This window comes from Parasteatoda tepidariorum, chromosome 2 (assembly GCF_982258835.1).
Source record: "Parasteatoda tepidariorum strain Cologne lab strain chromosome 2, Ptep-v5.0, whole genome shotgun sequence".
Taxonomy (NCBI): domain Eukaryota; kingdom Metazoa; phylum Arthropoda; class Arachnida; order Araneae; family Theridiidae; genus Parasteatoda; species Parasteatoda tepidariorum.
In genome coordinates this window covers 32,752,603-32,769,138 of record NC_141756.1, presented here as the reverse complement: position 1 = coordinate 32,769,138, position 16,536 = coordinate 32,752,603, and the positions used below count along the sequence as shown (strand labels likewise).

Below are 16,536 nucleotides of genomic sequence, written 5' to 3'. Positions count from 1 at the left end.
TGATTGATATAGTGTTTTGAATCATTTGAATTATATCTCTTGATTCACCTTTGACTCGTTAAGTCATGTTATTTGAATAAGTGATCCCAATTACTGATCTGAATCACTTGTTTCGAATGGTGATTTGACTCACTTGATTCGAATTAATGATTCAGATCAGTGATTCGAATAAATGATTCAAAACACTAATCAACTAAGATTCTAATTTCATTTCAAGTTAATTAATTCTCTTTCTCTACACCAACTGTTGATAGAGAAAAAATGTATTAAAACATTAGAATTTCCACAAATAAATAATAGTAAATTAATGTTAAATGGTAAAAAAATACTTCAAATAGTAATATTTAGAAAACTAGAAAAAAATAATTACTATTTTTGTATCATTATTTGTGAATTTAGCAACCCTACGAATGGGAAATTTTAATTTCTTTATGAGAAATGTGAATTTATACGAAAAGTTTTTTAATTCCATATGACATATCATAACTGAGAAATAAAAATAATTTAAATTTAAAAAAAAAACAATAAATCATTATAATTTAAATCTATTCCGGTAAAACCAACTGATTCAAATCACAATGGATTCGAATCACTGAATTTAAATTATTCAATCGGCTGTCGAAAATTCTAATCCAGTTACAAGGCTTTGATTTTAAAATTTAAATTTTTTGATTGGCTCACAAAGAATAAAACAGACTTGCACTGTCTGATTCGAATCGCCGTTACGAATTCAGTGATTTGAATCACATAAATTAATTTAAAAGCATTAGAGGCCTAAAAATATAATCAATTTGCACTGCTTTGATTTTCAAAATTGTTCAATCGGTCCTCAAATATTGTAATCGAATTGTACTGCTTAAGTTTTTTAAATTAAAATTATTGGATCGGTTGTAATAGATTGTTATCGAGTTGTGATTTTCAAAATTAAATCAAAAACAAATCCAGTTGCACTGGCTAATTCAAATCAGTTGATTCCATTTACAGTAATTCTAATCGTAAGGATTTTAACATTAGTAATTTTTATCACCGAAAACACTAAGAAGACATAAGAGGACTCAGATTGTAATGCAGTTGCACTGTTTTGATGATAAAAATTAAATTATTCGATCGGTTGTCATAGATTGTTATCGAAGTTGTATTGTTTTGATTTTCGAAATTAAATTATTTGAATGGCTGTCAAAAACTAATCAAGTTGCACTCGCTAATTCAAATCAGTTGATTCTAATAACAGTGGTTCTAATCGTAGTGATTTAAACATTAGTGATTTTAATCACCTAAAACATTAAAAAGACATAAGAGGACTAAGATTGTAAGCGCGCTGTACTGCTTTAATGATAAAAATTAAATTATTTGATCGGCTGTCACATATTGTAATCGAGCTGTATTGCGTTGATAAAACTTAAAATATTAGATCGGCTGTGAAAGATTATAATCGAGTTGCAATGCCTTATTCGAATTAGTTAATTCTAATCAGAGATTTGAATCAAACAAACATTATAATCAAATAGATTTTCAGCTATTTTTAAAATATGTCCTCTTATAAAATTTAAAACAAAATTGCGTTCCTTAAAAAATAACTTTGCCACTAAGTATAAGACATCTTGTGTTAAACTTACGTTTCAAAGAAAAGGAAAGGGTGGTTAATGAATTGCGTAAGTACGCCAAATTATGTACATACCTTCGCTAATGCTGACAACACTGTGAGGGGGAAAAACTGGCTGATTGTCATTGAGGTCAATGATGTTAACGTGCAAAGTGCAAGTACCAGTCAATTGTGGTGACCCATCATCCACTGCTACAATGGTCAAGTGATAAGTGTCCCTGATTTCACGATCCAGAACAATGTTTGTTTTTACCGTGCCACTGAATGGAGGATCTATGATGAAGGCGTTGTCATGGTTTCCCTCTATTATGTGGTAGATGATGGTTCCCCGACCATCTTGATCTTCATCAGATGCCGTCACCTGTTTCAAATAAAGCATAAAAGATTATTATATTAACTGCAACTTACTGAGTTGTCAGCAATGATGAAATGTTGCTCATACCTGTGTAACAAATGTTCCTTTGTTGATTCCTTCCCAAACTGAAGAAACGTAGTGTTCCTGAGGAAAGGACGGAGAGTTGTCATTCTCATCCCTCAGCTGAAGGGTTAAAGTGGCATATCCATGAAGTGGCACTCTTCCCTCGCTGTAGGCCATGACCAGCATTCTGATTTGATGGGTTGCTTCGTAATCGAGATGAACCGAGTTTCCAATTGTGATCACACCTACAAAGATAAATAAAATTCTCTCTCATCATCAAGATCTGAGTGTGTTTCAAAATTGTGAGAAAATGAATATACTTACATTTCAAAGCATACAAATCATAATTTTCTAAAAATATGCATTTTATAACACTTGATACGAGTAGTTAGTCAAATCAATTTAACATGAAGACTGAAATTACTTTGGAAAAAAATCGACCATAATCTATATATTTAATCAATCAGTAAAGAGGACTGAAACATACTTGTTAATTAAATCTCACATATTTAATCAGTACGCTTCATGTAAGCAAACAGCTATCTTGTCTCGATCTTGAAATGTACAATTATTCCCCTTTAAACTTCAAATAACGGTCCAAAAGCATTTGTTATACATTTAAAACATGCCCTACTATCATTTCACACGAGAATTTAGATAAATAGTTTAATTATACACTAATTATTCATCAAATTTAAGGAGCTCCGAAAAAACACAAACTTTTTTACCAATGAGTTGCAAATTGGTATAAGCTTTATCAATTATTGTTGCTAAAATTTAACTACACCCTTTGAAGTGTGTAAAAATGCTGATATTAACTTGAGATATAATAATCATTCACACCAAAAAAGTTTTTCAACACCAAATTCATATGGGTATTACACCACAGTTTTTACAATGTAATTAGCCTTATTTTTTAATTGAATTGATGTTAATATACACATTTATGTAATATAATAAAGCAGCAATGCAACTAAGTACAGCAAACTTGTCTTTGTTATTTCAATATCATAGAATTATTTCCTTATAATGGACATTTTTTTTCTTTAAATTTTTTCGGTTTTGATCAACACTTATTTTCCATGCCTTGCATATATTTTATTTTATGATTCGATACTTTTAAGATAAATTAGAAATCTAATCAGAGAATGATTCAGAGAAAGGGAAATATGAAATGAATAAATACCCGTCTTTGAGTCAATGTTGAGAGAGTTTTCTTCGTTGCCGCTCTTAATGGAATAAGAAATGGAAGCGTAGGATGACGCTGCCTTTACTTGGACGATTTGTTTACCAGATGGTGCATTCTCAAAGATTCTGACGTTGTACGATTCATTCTGGAAGTGAAGCCTGCTGTTGTAGGTAACGTCTCCCACCTGAATCTCCAGAACTCCTGGAAACACATGCATACATTTAATGGATTCACTTACCTATTTACTTTCAAAAAAATTGATTTAATTTTTTTTCCAGAATTTAATGAAAATTTTACACCTCATTTACAATCGATATTAACGTAGTTTATATTAATATCGATATCAGCAGCATCGATACTTACCTCTGGCTACTCTGGGAGTTTGCCCCCTGTCCCTGGCTTCGATTTCGCAATGGAAAACTTTTCCAGCATCGGCCAACAGACTTCCAGCCACTGTCACTATTCCAGTATCGGTGTCAAGATGAAACCGGTCACTCAAATAAGAACTTGTGAAACTGAAAAAAATATTATGATGAGCTGTTAAAAGATTACTTTATTAATTCGATCGAATTCCTATTAAAATTAACTCAAATTGCTACGATTAGAAGGTCAATAAAAATTCATAAATAAATTTTGAATTATATGCAACAATAAACTATTACTTTGATCAGTGTAGGAGAAGACAAAGAAACAAATATTATCTTATTTGAAGTATTCCTTAATCTGATGAAATGAACCTAGGTTATTTGTTATTGAAATATAAATAAGGTTAAGTATTTCCACCTTAAAAATATAATGAGAATGTGATATGGTGAAAAAATACATAATTTAAACTTTTCAAAGGGGGGGGGGATTATAAGAACAATTGTCTGCGTCAATAGCTAAGCTTATATTGCAGATCTTGTTGGCATACATCAATAATTGCTGTATTTCTCTGGATTCACTCAAAATCGATTTATAAAAAGTCATTCAATTTTTACAATTGTATCAATCTCAGTTTCAAGCAAAACTATTCCAAACAACTGGTATTTTAAGAATGCTATTTTAAGTTTAATATAAATAAACTAATTGCATAGAATTCTAATGTTTCTAAAAACATTAATTTGACTACTCTTTTTAATCTAATAAATAGAATTAGATATAATAGAAATAAATAGACATGTTTTCCTAAGGCTTATACGAACATAGAAAAAGCATGCACAAAAAATTTGGTTTCGGAAAAGAAACAATTGAAATATTATTCAAATTAGCAATATTAGGAAGAATTAAGACGCACTCTTAGAAACATGATCTATATGCTCTTTATTAAAAGTACAATGGGGGGGGGGCGGAGGATGCTTATCAAACATTCCCAAAATTTTAAAAAGGATTAAAAGGATCCGTCAATTCCCACACTTATGTAATTAAAAAAAAAAAAAAAAAAAGAGAAAATACTTTGCTGACCTGAAATCTTAAGATGGGACACAAAACTCTAAGATCTGGGACAAAAGCGTGAGTGCCAAGTCTATTAAATTTTAATAGTAGGTAAGTGTAGTTTGATTTTGAACGCTAATTCTCTCGAATACTCGACTAAACTATATAATTGGATCATTGAGCAGGTTTATGAATACCTGTAGAACACTTCTCCGTTGGGTCCTTCGTCTCTGTCTTCTGCCTCCAATTGTATGAGTTGAGTTCCAGGTGCCGCATGAGCAGAAACAGACGCCAAGAAGGGATAGTCGGTGAATATAGGTCTGTTGTCATTGACGTCTGCAATGGTGATCTGAATGGTAGCCCTGGCAGAGCGTGCATCGTACAGTCCTCCATCAGTAGCTTGCACTTCAAACACAAACGACGTCTTTTTTTCTCGATCGAATGTACTGCAAATACAGAAAAGACTTTAACTACTAGTTTAACAATGCCCTTTAATATTGTTCTTTGTTATATCACTAAATATTCTTTGTATAGGATAAAAAATATCTGTATGAAACAAAATTTGAAATAGCCAACTTAACAGGGTTGAAATCTTCTATCAATTTCTTGATAATGACAGCGTAACATAGTTTGATTTTCGTTGCTGATTGAGAAAATTGCAGTTATATTTCTTTCATAACTTTTCTTTCCTTTTGTTAGAATTTAAATAAAATTTCTAGAGGATTTTAAAACATAAAAATAAGCACAATTATTTTTAATTTTATTTGCATTTTAAAAATTAAAATCTTAAGCTAAAATAAGTTTTTTTTTTTCAATTTGAGTTAGATTAGTTATTATTATTTTTTTTAACTCGATAAGGATTTTTTTAAGGCAAAACAATTATCTAACTCGGTTAGACTCTCGGCAGATATGACGTTACAATGACATCACAAAAAAAGAAGAGCTCAGAATGGTAAAAAATCATTTTTCCTCAAAGTCGTGAGTGAGAATTTGCAATTTTTACGTCATATTTGCAAAACTGACGAGCATCTCGGAAAAATTAAATTAAAAGAAAAAAAAGGGTATTGAAGTTTTTAATTTTTTAGTATTCGAAATCTCACTGCTATACTTTCTAATTTATTATTCTAAGAACTTGGTAGAAATTCTCTATTAGAAGTATTATTTTTTAAATTATTGAAAAGATAAAGTAGTGAGATTTCGAATATTCTTTCAGAATCTTTACTACAAACGTTTTAATCTTCTTAAAACGCTGCTTAGCTTTTTTTTCTTCCTTTTTTTAATATTTATTATGTATCTTATTAATAGCTTTTCATCGTTTGTGTTTTAATAATAGAGGAAAAATTATTATTTTTTAAAATCTAAATTTCAAGTTTATATGTATAATAGATTCTTGATGCATATTAGATTAAACGTTTGAAAATGTGATTAGGAAAAAGTAAGAAAAAATATCACAAATTATTTTGCTAACAATAAAAAAAAAACGTCCAATGAGAGAGAATTTGCTAATTGTATACTTAACGTTCGAAAAAATACGTTTTAAACGCGTTTCAATTTATTAAAGTTTAACAAGGTGTTTTATTTCGCGCGCTGTACGACTATTATAAGAATGTTTTATACCCAGCAGTTGTGATGGCTCCCGTGAAACTGTCAATTCTGAACAGAGAATGACTTTCATTCCTAAGAGAATATGTGATCTTGCCGTTAACTCCAGTGTCTGGGTCATGTGCTGTAGCGATGAGGACGGTGCTGTTGACTGCTATGTCTTCTGCTATGGTGGCCGAATACTCGTTCTGTTCGAACTGCGGATCGTTGTCATTCTGATCCAGCACAATGACGGTGATGTTGCACATGCCGGCTAGCGGAGGTTCACCTTGATCATGCGCAGAAATCAATAGCCTGTAATGATCCACTTGTTCACGATCCAGGTTACGACTTGCTAACTCACCAGAATGAAGATCAATGCTGAACTTGTTGCCCGTATTGCCATCTGTAATTAAGAAATAAAAAGAGAGTTGTAACGCTAGCAACACTCTCCAAGTTTAACATTTTTACTGTACGAAACTTTCATCTCCATGCAATTAGTGTGTATTTTTTAGACAATCATCTGGTTTTAAATCTTTAGAAAAAAGATATGTGGTAGGCAATTTTTAAAATACGATACAGGTTTGAAATGTGGCAGTAAAATAATTCAAAGTCATGTAAGCAATTAAAACACAAGCACTCCTCTATAAAATGCAAAATATCGATTTAAACTTATACTCATAACTTAGCTTTTGGAGATATTTGTATTACAGTTTCTCCCTGTAACTTAATTTTACTCGTACAGCAAGAAAATAAGATGGAACTCTAAACTCTGCCAGTTTTTGAAAATATTATTTTTAGTGTTTGGGCGAATTCAGTAACACAAGATAATTAATTTTATTTTATTTTGTAACAGTCGTTGAACAGCCGATCCAATTTTATGGGTTTACGACAACTAATGTTCAACTCCGTAGCCTTGTAATTTTGAACCCAATCCATAAGACAAGGGAATTCTTGGATCGAATTAGAGAAATTTTGCCTTCGAGGAGGACTTATTGATGGAGCTAACCCACATTTGCGTTTCATAGAGAGGAAGACCACGAGAACCTCCCACGGTTAGCCTGACGGCAAGGGGACTCTAATCCATGATCCGTCTACCACTGAGGATATTTCACGTCAGCACTGTGGTCGGTGCAAACCGGATGCGGAATTCGTATCGACTGGGATTCGAATCCTGTTTGCCTCATTGGAAGGCGAACGCTCTATCCCCTGAGCCATCGTGGCTCAAGATAACTAATTGAGCTTATCTGAAGACTGGAATTCATAACTTAAGAAACTGGCAGAATTACCTTAGAACTCAGAAGCATTTCCTCAAATTCATAAGGTATATTTCAATTTTTAGTAAATTTAAAGTTCATTGTTCTGAAAAATTTTAACATCTAGTATGCATGTCCTAAATGCTGTAAAAAATGCTACTAATTTATAAACAGATTAAAAATAGACATTTTAAATATCACTTCGATATTACTTGGTACACAAAATGTAATTAATTTCATTGATATTGGTTATTAGTTACATTGGTTACCTGTTATTTTGTAGGTCACTTCGGCGTTGGAATTCAAATCCTTATCGGTCGCAACTAAGGTATGAATCACACTAAAATCACTGTTCTCAGGAACTCGTAGAGTGTAGCAGGAATCGCTTGAAAACTTGGGTGCATGGTCGTTTACATCTAGGAGTTCTACTTTGACAGTCGTGACGTCGTGCTTGGATGGCAAAGCTCCGTCTTTCACATAAACTGTCACCAGAAAAGAGGATTGGTCTTCTCTGTCCAGCAAAGATGCTGTTTGTATCTCCCCCGTCTGAGAATTGATGGAGAACTTATTCTGCGCCACTCCCTTTGGTATCCAGTAAGTCAGTTTTCCGTTGTCACCTATAAATCAAAACAAATAGTAAATAATACGCTAGATAAATTTTTAATTTTTTTTGTTGCTGCTAACTTTAATTATCACCTAAGATTTTACTAGGTCGTCCAATTCTGGTCATGTTGTGGCGTAGACACAAAGCTGTGCAATTAAAGAGATTTTGCGTAATTAAACAGATTGTTTTTTCCTGTTCAAATATCCTTACTGTTAACGCTAAGGGGAACCCGAACGGTTTCAAAATCTATTATTTCATCTTAAGTACGATTTTATTAATAACTTCAGTCACTTTAACGAAATTACATGACTAAAAAAAATTACAATTATATGCAGCTTGTTGACAGTCTAATTACACAGTTTCCGATGATCAATCACTTGAAAAATAAAAACCTGGAGACTATTTAGGTATTTCGAGATAATACTCCTAAGATCACTCCGAAATACAAATCAGGGAAGGAGATCGAAATTAACTCTCTCCATATATGTACTATTTTTATTATTTGTTTATCTATTTGAGAATTAAGGATTGAGCCAAGCACACTAGGCATAAAAGTTTATTCACTATGTATGAGCTGCAATTCGCAGTCATTTATTATTCCCTTTTTGATACTACACCCTTTCTTGCTGTAAGATTCTTTCAGAGTTGTTCACATTTACGCTACGACTTTTATATAAAATAATAACAACACGGCGGCAGGTTTTTTTTTCCTTACCAAGATCTCCATCGGATGCTTGAACTTTGGTTACGAATGTTCCGTTAGGGGCAGCTTCTGAAACATTAGCTTGGTAGAGTCGTTGTTTGAACTTGGGAGCATTATCATTCGCATCCTCGATATAAATGTGGAGAACTTGAAAACTGGATCGTGAGGGTCGACCGTGATCACTGGCAGTGATGTTTAATTCGTAGTAATCGATGACTTCGCGATCCAGTTGTTTGGCGACTGTCAGCAATCCTGTAAATAGAGAACATGAGAGCTTATGCATTCTTATTCATCAAAATCTTTATTTATCATGTCGCGAGCATTTATTTTTTTAGTGCAAAAAGTCTATTTTGGAATCGACATTCATTAAAGTTCTTTGAAGATTTTGAATAAGAGTTAAGCCGCGATTTGTTCGCAAAGAAAAATTTTGTAGCGATTCTCTTATTTTACTTTTTGAGCGTTAATTAAATATATGAACTTACTTACACAATAAAGTTTTTTGTTAAAGTTGTTTTATTATAAAATAGTATTTAGTAATTACATTAGAAATTATAGCAGTAGTTTGCTAGGTTGTCAGAGATAACAGTTTACATTATGAACATTTCTACTGTAATATTTTTTATAGAATAGGAATTACATCTTGGGGTTCATAATGTTAGCACACAAGTAGTTTTTAAACCACTGAGAACAGAATGAGGCATTTAAACATGGCGTAGTCAACACCGTTAATTTTTTTAATTTTTACATTTGATTTTAAAATTTAAATTTCCAGCCTAACGAAGAAATTTTAGTTTTAATCATAACAAATCGCGTCGATTAAAATTAACTCAATTTGGTTTAAGAAATGAAAGTGACATTTTTGTTTAGTATGATAGGACGAGTTATCACGCAAGAAAAAAAATTAAGAAACTATTACTTTATTTTTCGACAATGACATTTTAATACGAAACATGTAGGCTGGATATGATAAATACACCTCAACTTGTCTATTAAAATGTGTTGGAAACTCAACTCTTACTTCACATTGTTACAGTTATCAATAAATGCAATTGCTATGGTTTCAAATTCCTTTATATACTTTGAATATAAAGGGGAGATTATACGCCATACACAGCATTATCTCCAAAACACATAGAACAATAACAGTTAAAGATTCTAAATAATAATTAAAAGAACAATCATAGATAACAAGTGATGTCTTACCCGTGTCATAGTCCAATGCAAAGTGGCCACCCTTGTTTCCGTTCGATATAATGTATGTCACCTTACCGTTGTCTCTGGAATCTTTATCCGTGGCTATGACGTGGAGAATAGGGTAGTTGAGAGGCTCGCTCTCTACAACTGTTACTTTGTTCTGAGTTTTGAAGATGGGGGAATTGTCATTCTTGTCCTCTACGAGGATCTTGCACGTGACACTCGTGGCCATTCGTAGCTTCACATCACGGGCCTGGTCAGTGGCGGTGACTATGATGGTATATTCCTGGATAGATTCGTAGTCGAGTCCATCCACTAGGCTGAGTCCTCCGGTTCTTTTGTCAACCTCAAAAGCAGAGGTGGGGGACTGCTGGGAAATCTGATAAGCCACCTGCCCGTTGATACCACCATCGCTGTCCGTGACGCTGAAATTCCAGACCAGCGTTCCTTGTGACGTGTTCTCGGGTATTGAAAATAGCACGGGATCGTTCTTGAACACCGGAGCGCAGTCGTTCATGTCTTCCACCTCAATCTTCACACTGATAACCCTGCTATAAGGATTCACCGCACTGTTGTCGTACGCTTTGATTTGGAGATGATACTCCGACGCCTTCTCAAAGTCAACGTCAGCAATCGTATACAGACTTCCAGTACTGTGAATGATGTCAAAAGTATCGAACAGATTGCCACCAACAATCGAGTACATGATGCGTCCACTTTGTCTCCTATCTTCGTCTACGATTTGAACCACTCCCACCTCTTGTCCAACACTGATACCTTCTTTGACTTTGAAAGAGACGCTGGTCGAAGGGAAGACAGGGTGGTTGTCGTTCAAGTCCAATATCTGTATCTGGAGTTTCAGCTCACTCCTAAGTGCGGGAGAGCCTTTATCTCGAGCTAGAAGTGTTAAAGTGTACAGCTTTTCATTCTCGTGATCCAACAATTTCCTGGTTTTAACGACGCCAGTTGCAGAGTCAATACTAAATGCGTTGAAACCATCCATATTTTCAGAACCTAAATTTAAAAAGAAATAAATCAAGATTATGGAAACAGTTTAAAATCGGAATTGGAAATCGTAGCTTTAAATTTTCAATAGCGTATAAAAAAATTTCCAACCGTAATGCTTGTGATTTTAAACATTTGATGAAGAGACGCCGATATCTTGGTATTGTTATATTTAAATATCATTAGAATTAATACATATTTTTATGCTGCATATTCCTTCATTGAACTTTCTAATCAATATCCTGTTTTTAAGATTCAGTTTCTACTTGTATTTTAGATGAATGGATGACCCTGTATTTTCTTGAAGTATGAACTTAAGTTTATACTTCTAGACATTCCCTGTCTACTCCACACGTTTTTCCAAGTTGAATAAAGCTTTGGACCTCAATTATCAGAAGCATTTATATCTTAAACAACTTAAATGTCGGGCTGCTATTGATAAGATACTGAATTAAAAAAATAAAAGAAAAGGGAAAAATCAAGATATTACAGATAAAAAATTGGAAAAAATTTTTTGGTTGGGCTCATCATTACTGAGACGTTTTTAAATATTATAAGGCCTCCTTCGAAACAAATATGCTCAAAATGTGATAGAAAATTGTTATTTTTCGCTTTGAAAATACAGCAAAAAGGACTCCTTATAGTTCTTTTCGCAGTAAGCCAAATTAAATTGAGATTGTAGCAAACTTTTGAACGACAGAAGAGACAGTTATCTTGTAACTTTGGACATAAAATCATGACGTGAAATGAACCGATTCATTATGCACTCTTTTAGAAAATTAACTGTAAGGAGATTGAGTTTGATCGTAACGCTTTACAGGTTTCGATTTACGTGGCACTTTTACACTAGGTTATGAGACCAGAGACTGTATCGATTTAGGCTATGAGAATAAACGACATCTGGACTTGTTCATGCAAAAGTTTATAAAAAGAAGAAGTTAGAAAAAATCACCTTTCGCGATTTCGTAAGTTATGGAGCCATTCTCATCTTGATCGGCATCATCGGCTATGACTTGCACCACCTCAGTGCCCAGCGGTTGCTTCTCTAGGACTTCAATGATGGACTCTGCAGGTTCTAGAAATACTGGCGCATTGTCATTTACATCGAGAATCTTGATTTCCACCAAAGCTCGGTCAGATCGAAATGGAGTTCCCTGATCCTTCACCTCTGCAGTAAGTTCGTATTTGGGATAATTTTCCCTGTCTAGAACTACTTTTGTAAAAATTTCACCTTGAAAAAAAAAAAAAGCTATTGAATTTTCTTATCACAAATGCATAGTGGAAAAACTATAAATGGTATGTATACCATAGATGATATGTAATATACAGATCTGGGTTATCCATAATAATCATTTACACTGTCTATTTCTTGTTAAAAGCAAAGTTAAAAAGAAAAACATTTAATATTTAAGTGAAAACAGATGAAAACGTTTCCAAACTGCTACCAATACTTATGGAGATAAACAAAATCAAAGACGGAATTTAAGTAATTTATAATTATTCTGTTTTAGGATGAGTCTGAAAAGCGAGCACTCTAGACTTGCTGAGCATCAAATCTTCATGATTATAATCATATCTTAGCTTGCATCATCTCAGTATTTTGTTAGAATTTATTAATTTTTTTTTCCTGCTTAAATTTCATTTTGCAACTCTTAGTTTTCTTACTACTTCAATTTTTATAAGGATTCTAAAAACTATACGTCAAGAGTTTCATTAACATCCCTTGAATCTTATGCATAGTCACAGTATATAACAGTACATTTTATATATTTTCTTCGTTTAAAATTTATCGCACTATGGAAAACGGCATATAAGTGATTGATAATTATATAAAAACTAAAACTCATGACTAAATAAGCAATAAAAAATTAGCTAGTATAGTAAACTGAAGTTTACACAAAGCATTACCTGTCACTGGATTGATTTGAAAACTTCCATTAGAATTGAGGAGGGCATAGCGGAGAGAAGCATTGTTGCCTAAATCTTTGTCATGTGCAGACAGAGTCCCAACATGTTGGCCGGGTTCTAGATTCTCTTCCACAGCAAATTGAAAAGTATCTTCTACGAATTGAGGGTCATTGTCGTTGGCATCGAGTACCCTCACATAAACAAGGGTCGAGGACGATAGAGGCGGTATTCCATTGTCTGCAGCGGTCACAGTCAGGGTATATTCGTCACCAGATTCACGATCTAACTCTTCTTTGAGGTACAAGTAACCACTGTTGGGGAATATTCCGAACTTTCTGATGCCCCCTTCCTCGGAGGACAGCTTGTACGTGAGCCGAGCATTGTTGCCCGTGTCCATGTCTGTAGCAGTCACTTGGAAGAATTGGGTGTTCACCGATAGAGATTCTATTACGTTCACTTTGAAATCGTTCTTTTCAAATGTAGGGGCGTTATCGTTTACGTCTTGCACCTCCACCATCAGCGTGACATTGGAAGAAAGCGGGGGACTTCCCAGATCAGTGGCACTCAGCTTGAGGATGTAATGGCGCCGGGTTTCATAGTCGAGCGATCTTTGCAGAACAATGCTTCCTGACCTCTCACCGATTACGAAAAAGACGTTGTCGGGATTGTCCCCCAACAAATAATAGTGCACCTCACCGTTCCTGTTGCTGTCAGGGTCTTCAGCATGCACAACATAGATCGGGATGCTCAGATCTGCATTTTCAGGAATGCTGATTTTCAACGAGTTGCTTGAAAATCGTGGCGCATTATCATTGACGTCCCAAATGGTTACGTTCACCTGAAATAATAAAAGTAGGATTATTTATTTGATATTGGAATGAAACTTGATTTTTTACTTTGTTTACTCGGTCATTCGTCAGTTGCTTACTTCTTTTGGTTTGTTTTACGGATATTTTATTTAAAAAATTGTACGCTGTAGGGAATGTTAAAAAACATTCACATAGTTGAATGAAAACACTGGCATACATGAATGAGAGTACACTTTTAGAATTGAGTGAAATTTTACTGTTCTAAATCTGCACTTTTCTTAGGGATTGTATTTGCATTTATTCTAATTTGATTACTAACCTGAGTGTGGCCATAAATGGGAGGTCTTCCACAAGCTGCTTGCACATTCAACAACAGAAAATGATATTTTTCATGATCGAGTCTTCTTTTTGTTCTTATAGTTCCAGATCCAGGGTCTATAGTGAAAAATCCTTCGGGATCTCCCGAGTATATAGCATAGCGAATAGGTCCAGCTCCTAGAAAAAATATACTTATACAGTCAAATAAAATTGGCAATTTCAACGAAGAGTTGTAATGCTAAGGAATCATTCTCACTTCCTCCGACTCTCATACGCGATGCGATTCCCGCATGCGTTAATAATTAAAATCTTACATGCGATGATTTCAAAATATCACATTTGCATGAATATAATTCTCAATGAATGACCCATTAAGGGGCCATTCAGTCTGCATTCAACTGCCTTGACGCACTTGCGAATGTTTTGAAACTACGTGTAAGACGAACTGCTCGCTCTTGTGCGTTGCGATACGCATCAACGTGAGATCGCAAATGTGAGTCGCATGCACGAAGAATGCTCAATAACAGAGTCTACGATAAAATTTTGATGCCGATCTTATTATTTATAAATTACTTACTTGGATCTCGACTGATAGCAGTAACCTTGCCAACAATGGATTCTTGGGCGGAGTCTTCCTGGACGAAGAAATTGTACCGTGCCTGCTTGAAGACGGGGGGACGCTGGTTGGAGCTAAAGACGCTAATATAAACATTCGCCTTTACGTTTGCAGTCAAACCACCGCCATCTTTAGCTGACACGATCAGGTGGTACAAGCGTTCGACACTCAGACTTTTGATTACAAATATTTCACCTGGAAACGAAGTTTTGTTTAAAATCAGTGATAAAAGAATTATGTCATGACTGGAAATTCATTTACAAGATTAAGAATCGAATATGAACTTCGCATAATGGATACTTACCTGACTGATGATCTATTTGGAAGAGACCGACGTCATTGCCAGCTATGATTTCGTAAGATATCTGTCCAAACCTTCCGGAATCGTTATCAGTGGCCACAACTACGATAACAGCACTCGTGATAATGAGTTCTCCCTCTGGCAAGCTCACGTTGTACTCTTCTGGGTAGAACACAGGTCTGTTGTCATTCACGTCGATCACTTGGACCTTGACGACTGCGGTGCAGCTCAAACCACCTGCAAAGAAAGACTGTATTAGTCTAATCATCTTCTATACCAGAATTGAAATGCCTGTTCGCTTGGTCAGAAGTTAGAATTGAGAGGAGACTGATGATTGCAAAGAAAAAAAATCCCCGTTTATTCTCTGTGCATGGGCATGGGAATTAGTTCCACAATCCCAGAACGTCATTAAGTAAAAAGAATTTCATACAATCGATGCACTCTTTTGATCCGTTGTTTTCTCTTGAAATACACTGAATATTTTTCAGAAAATATCTTTCAATAGAAAAAACCTATTCTATACAAGGAACTTAACCCGAAAAACATGATATAAAATGGCATGTTATTTTCGTTAAATAATTTCTGGTTCAATCGATTTGCTGATGGTTTAAACGTTTTATTTCTTCCCTTTGACGTTTGAATCCTATAACTGTAAAAGTTTTATGCTTTCTATTTTTCTATGGTGTAATGTTAAAAGTTGAGTAAGTAGTTTCACTTTTTTTTGAAAAATAAGTGACCTAAGATAATCAAAATACTAATATCTGGTGAGAGCCACGAATAACAAAATAGAGAGACTGGTGCTCCCGAAACAGCTATAATCGCTTATGAGAACCAAAATTTTATTAAAGTAACAAAATTTAATCCATAACTTAGGACACTATTTATAAACTATCTGACAGAAAAGAATCCAGCAACCCAGTTGTACGAGCACAGAGAGTCCTAGTATGTATATCAATTATGATGTTAGTCTCCCTTTCTTATCGATGATAATTCGCACACATCCGGAACATCTTTCCACCAGTTTATGATTGGTACCCATTTTAATTGACTTCTATAATAGCTAAGTCATTCTAATTCATCTCAAAGGTGTTTTAGAGAATCTAGATCGGGGCTCTGAGAAAATCAGGTTTGTTTTAGAACACCCATTTCGTCAAACTGTGGTTGCGCTAGTCTCAATTTGCGAATGATGCAGTTATCTTGCTGGAAAAGTAATCTCCCAAAATGTTGCCACAGAGTTGAGATTGTCCCTATTCATCTCGGATTTCATATTTCTAATCACTAAGGGTTCTCAAACTAAACCATGAAACACCCCCCCCCAGTAATGATTTTGGTAAGTGTCCGATTACTTTTGGTAAAAATAGTATAGAATGGAACCACATATTAATGATTCGTAAAGTTACTAGTTTTCTATTGATGAAAAGGCTTATAGGGCAATACCCACATTTTTTTCCAAAGATGTGGTCTTATGTTTTTGAGATCCTGCTAGATAAAAGCAGAATAGAACGGAAATTGGTGTTTTTCTCCACAAAAACACTCTCTTGGAGAACAATTTGAAAATGAATCTTTTTATCATTGATAAGTATCATTGATAAGGATAAATAAATTTGCTATGATAAAA

General features: G+C 34.2%; 1 protein-coding gene across 1 annotated transcript in view; it reads right to left on the bottom strand.

Moving 5' to 3' along the window:
• The window catches only part of ds (dachsous cadherin-related 1), a 134,965-nt gene that overhangs the window by 11,304 nt on the left and 107,125 nt on the right, over nucleotides 1-16,536 (bottom strand). The window contains exons 4-17 of the mRNA XM_043044027.3: nucleotides 14,922-15,155; nucleotides 14,579-14,812; nucleotides 14,003-14,178; nucleotides 12,875-13,712; nucleotides 11,919-12,197; nucleotides 9,971-10,975; nucleotides 8,780-9,019; nucleotides 7,730-8,077; nucleotides 6,241-6,610; nucleotides 4,821-5,069; nucleotides 3,574-3,725; nucleotides 3,208-3,411; nucleotides 2,046-2,266; nucleotides 1,679-1,964 (exon numbers count right to left, since the gene is read on the bottom strand). Coding sequence (XP_042899961.2) covers nucleotides 1,679-1,964; nucleotides 2,046-2,266; nucleotides 3,208-3,411; nucleotides 3,574-3,725; nucleotides 4,821-5,069; nucleotides 6,241-6,610; nucleotides 7,730-8,077; nucleotides 8,780-9,019; nucleotides 9,971-10,975; nucleotides 11,919-12,197; nucleotides 12,875-13,712; nucleotides 14,003-14,178; nucleotides 14,579-14,812; nucleotides 14,922-15,155 — 4,836 coding nt within the window. The remainder of the gene's footprint in view (nucleotides 1-1,678; nucleotides 1,965-2,045; nucleotides 2,267-3,207; nucleotides 3,412-3,573; nucleotides 3,726-4,820; nucleotides 5,070-6,240; nucleotides 6,611-7,729; nucleotides 8,078-8,779; nucleotides 9,020-9,970; nucleotides 10,976-11,918; nucleotides 12,198-12,874; nucleotides 13,713-14,002; nucleotides 14,179-14,578; nucleotides 14,813-14,921; nucleotides 15,156-16,536) is intronic.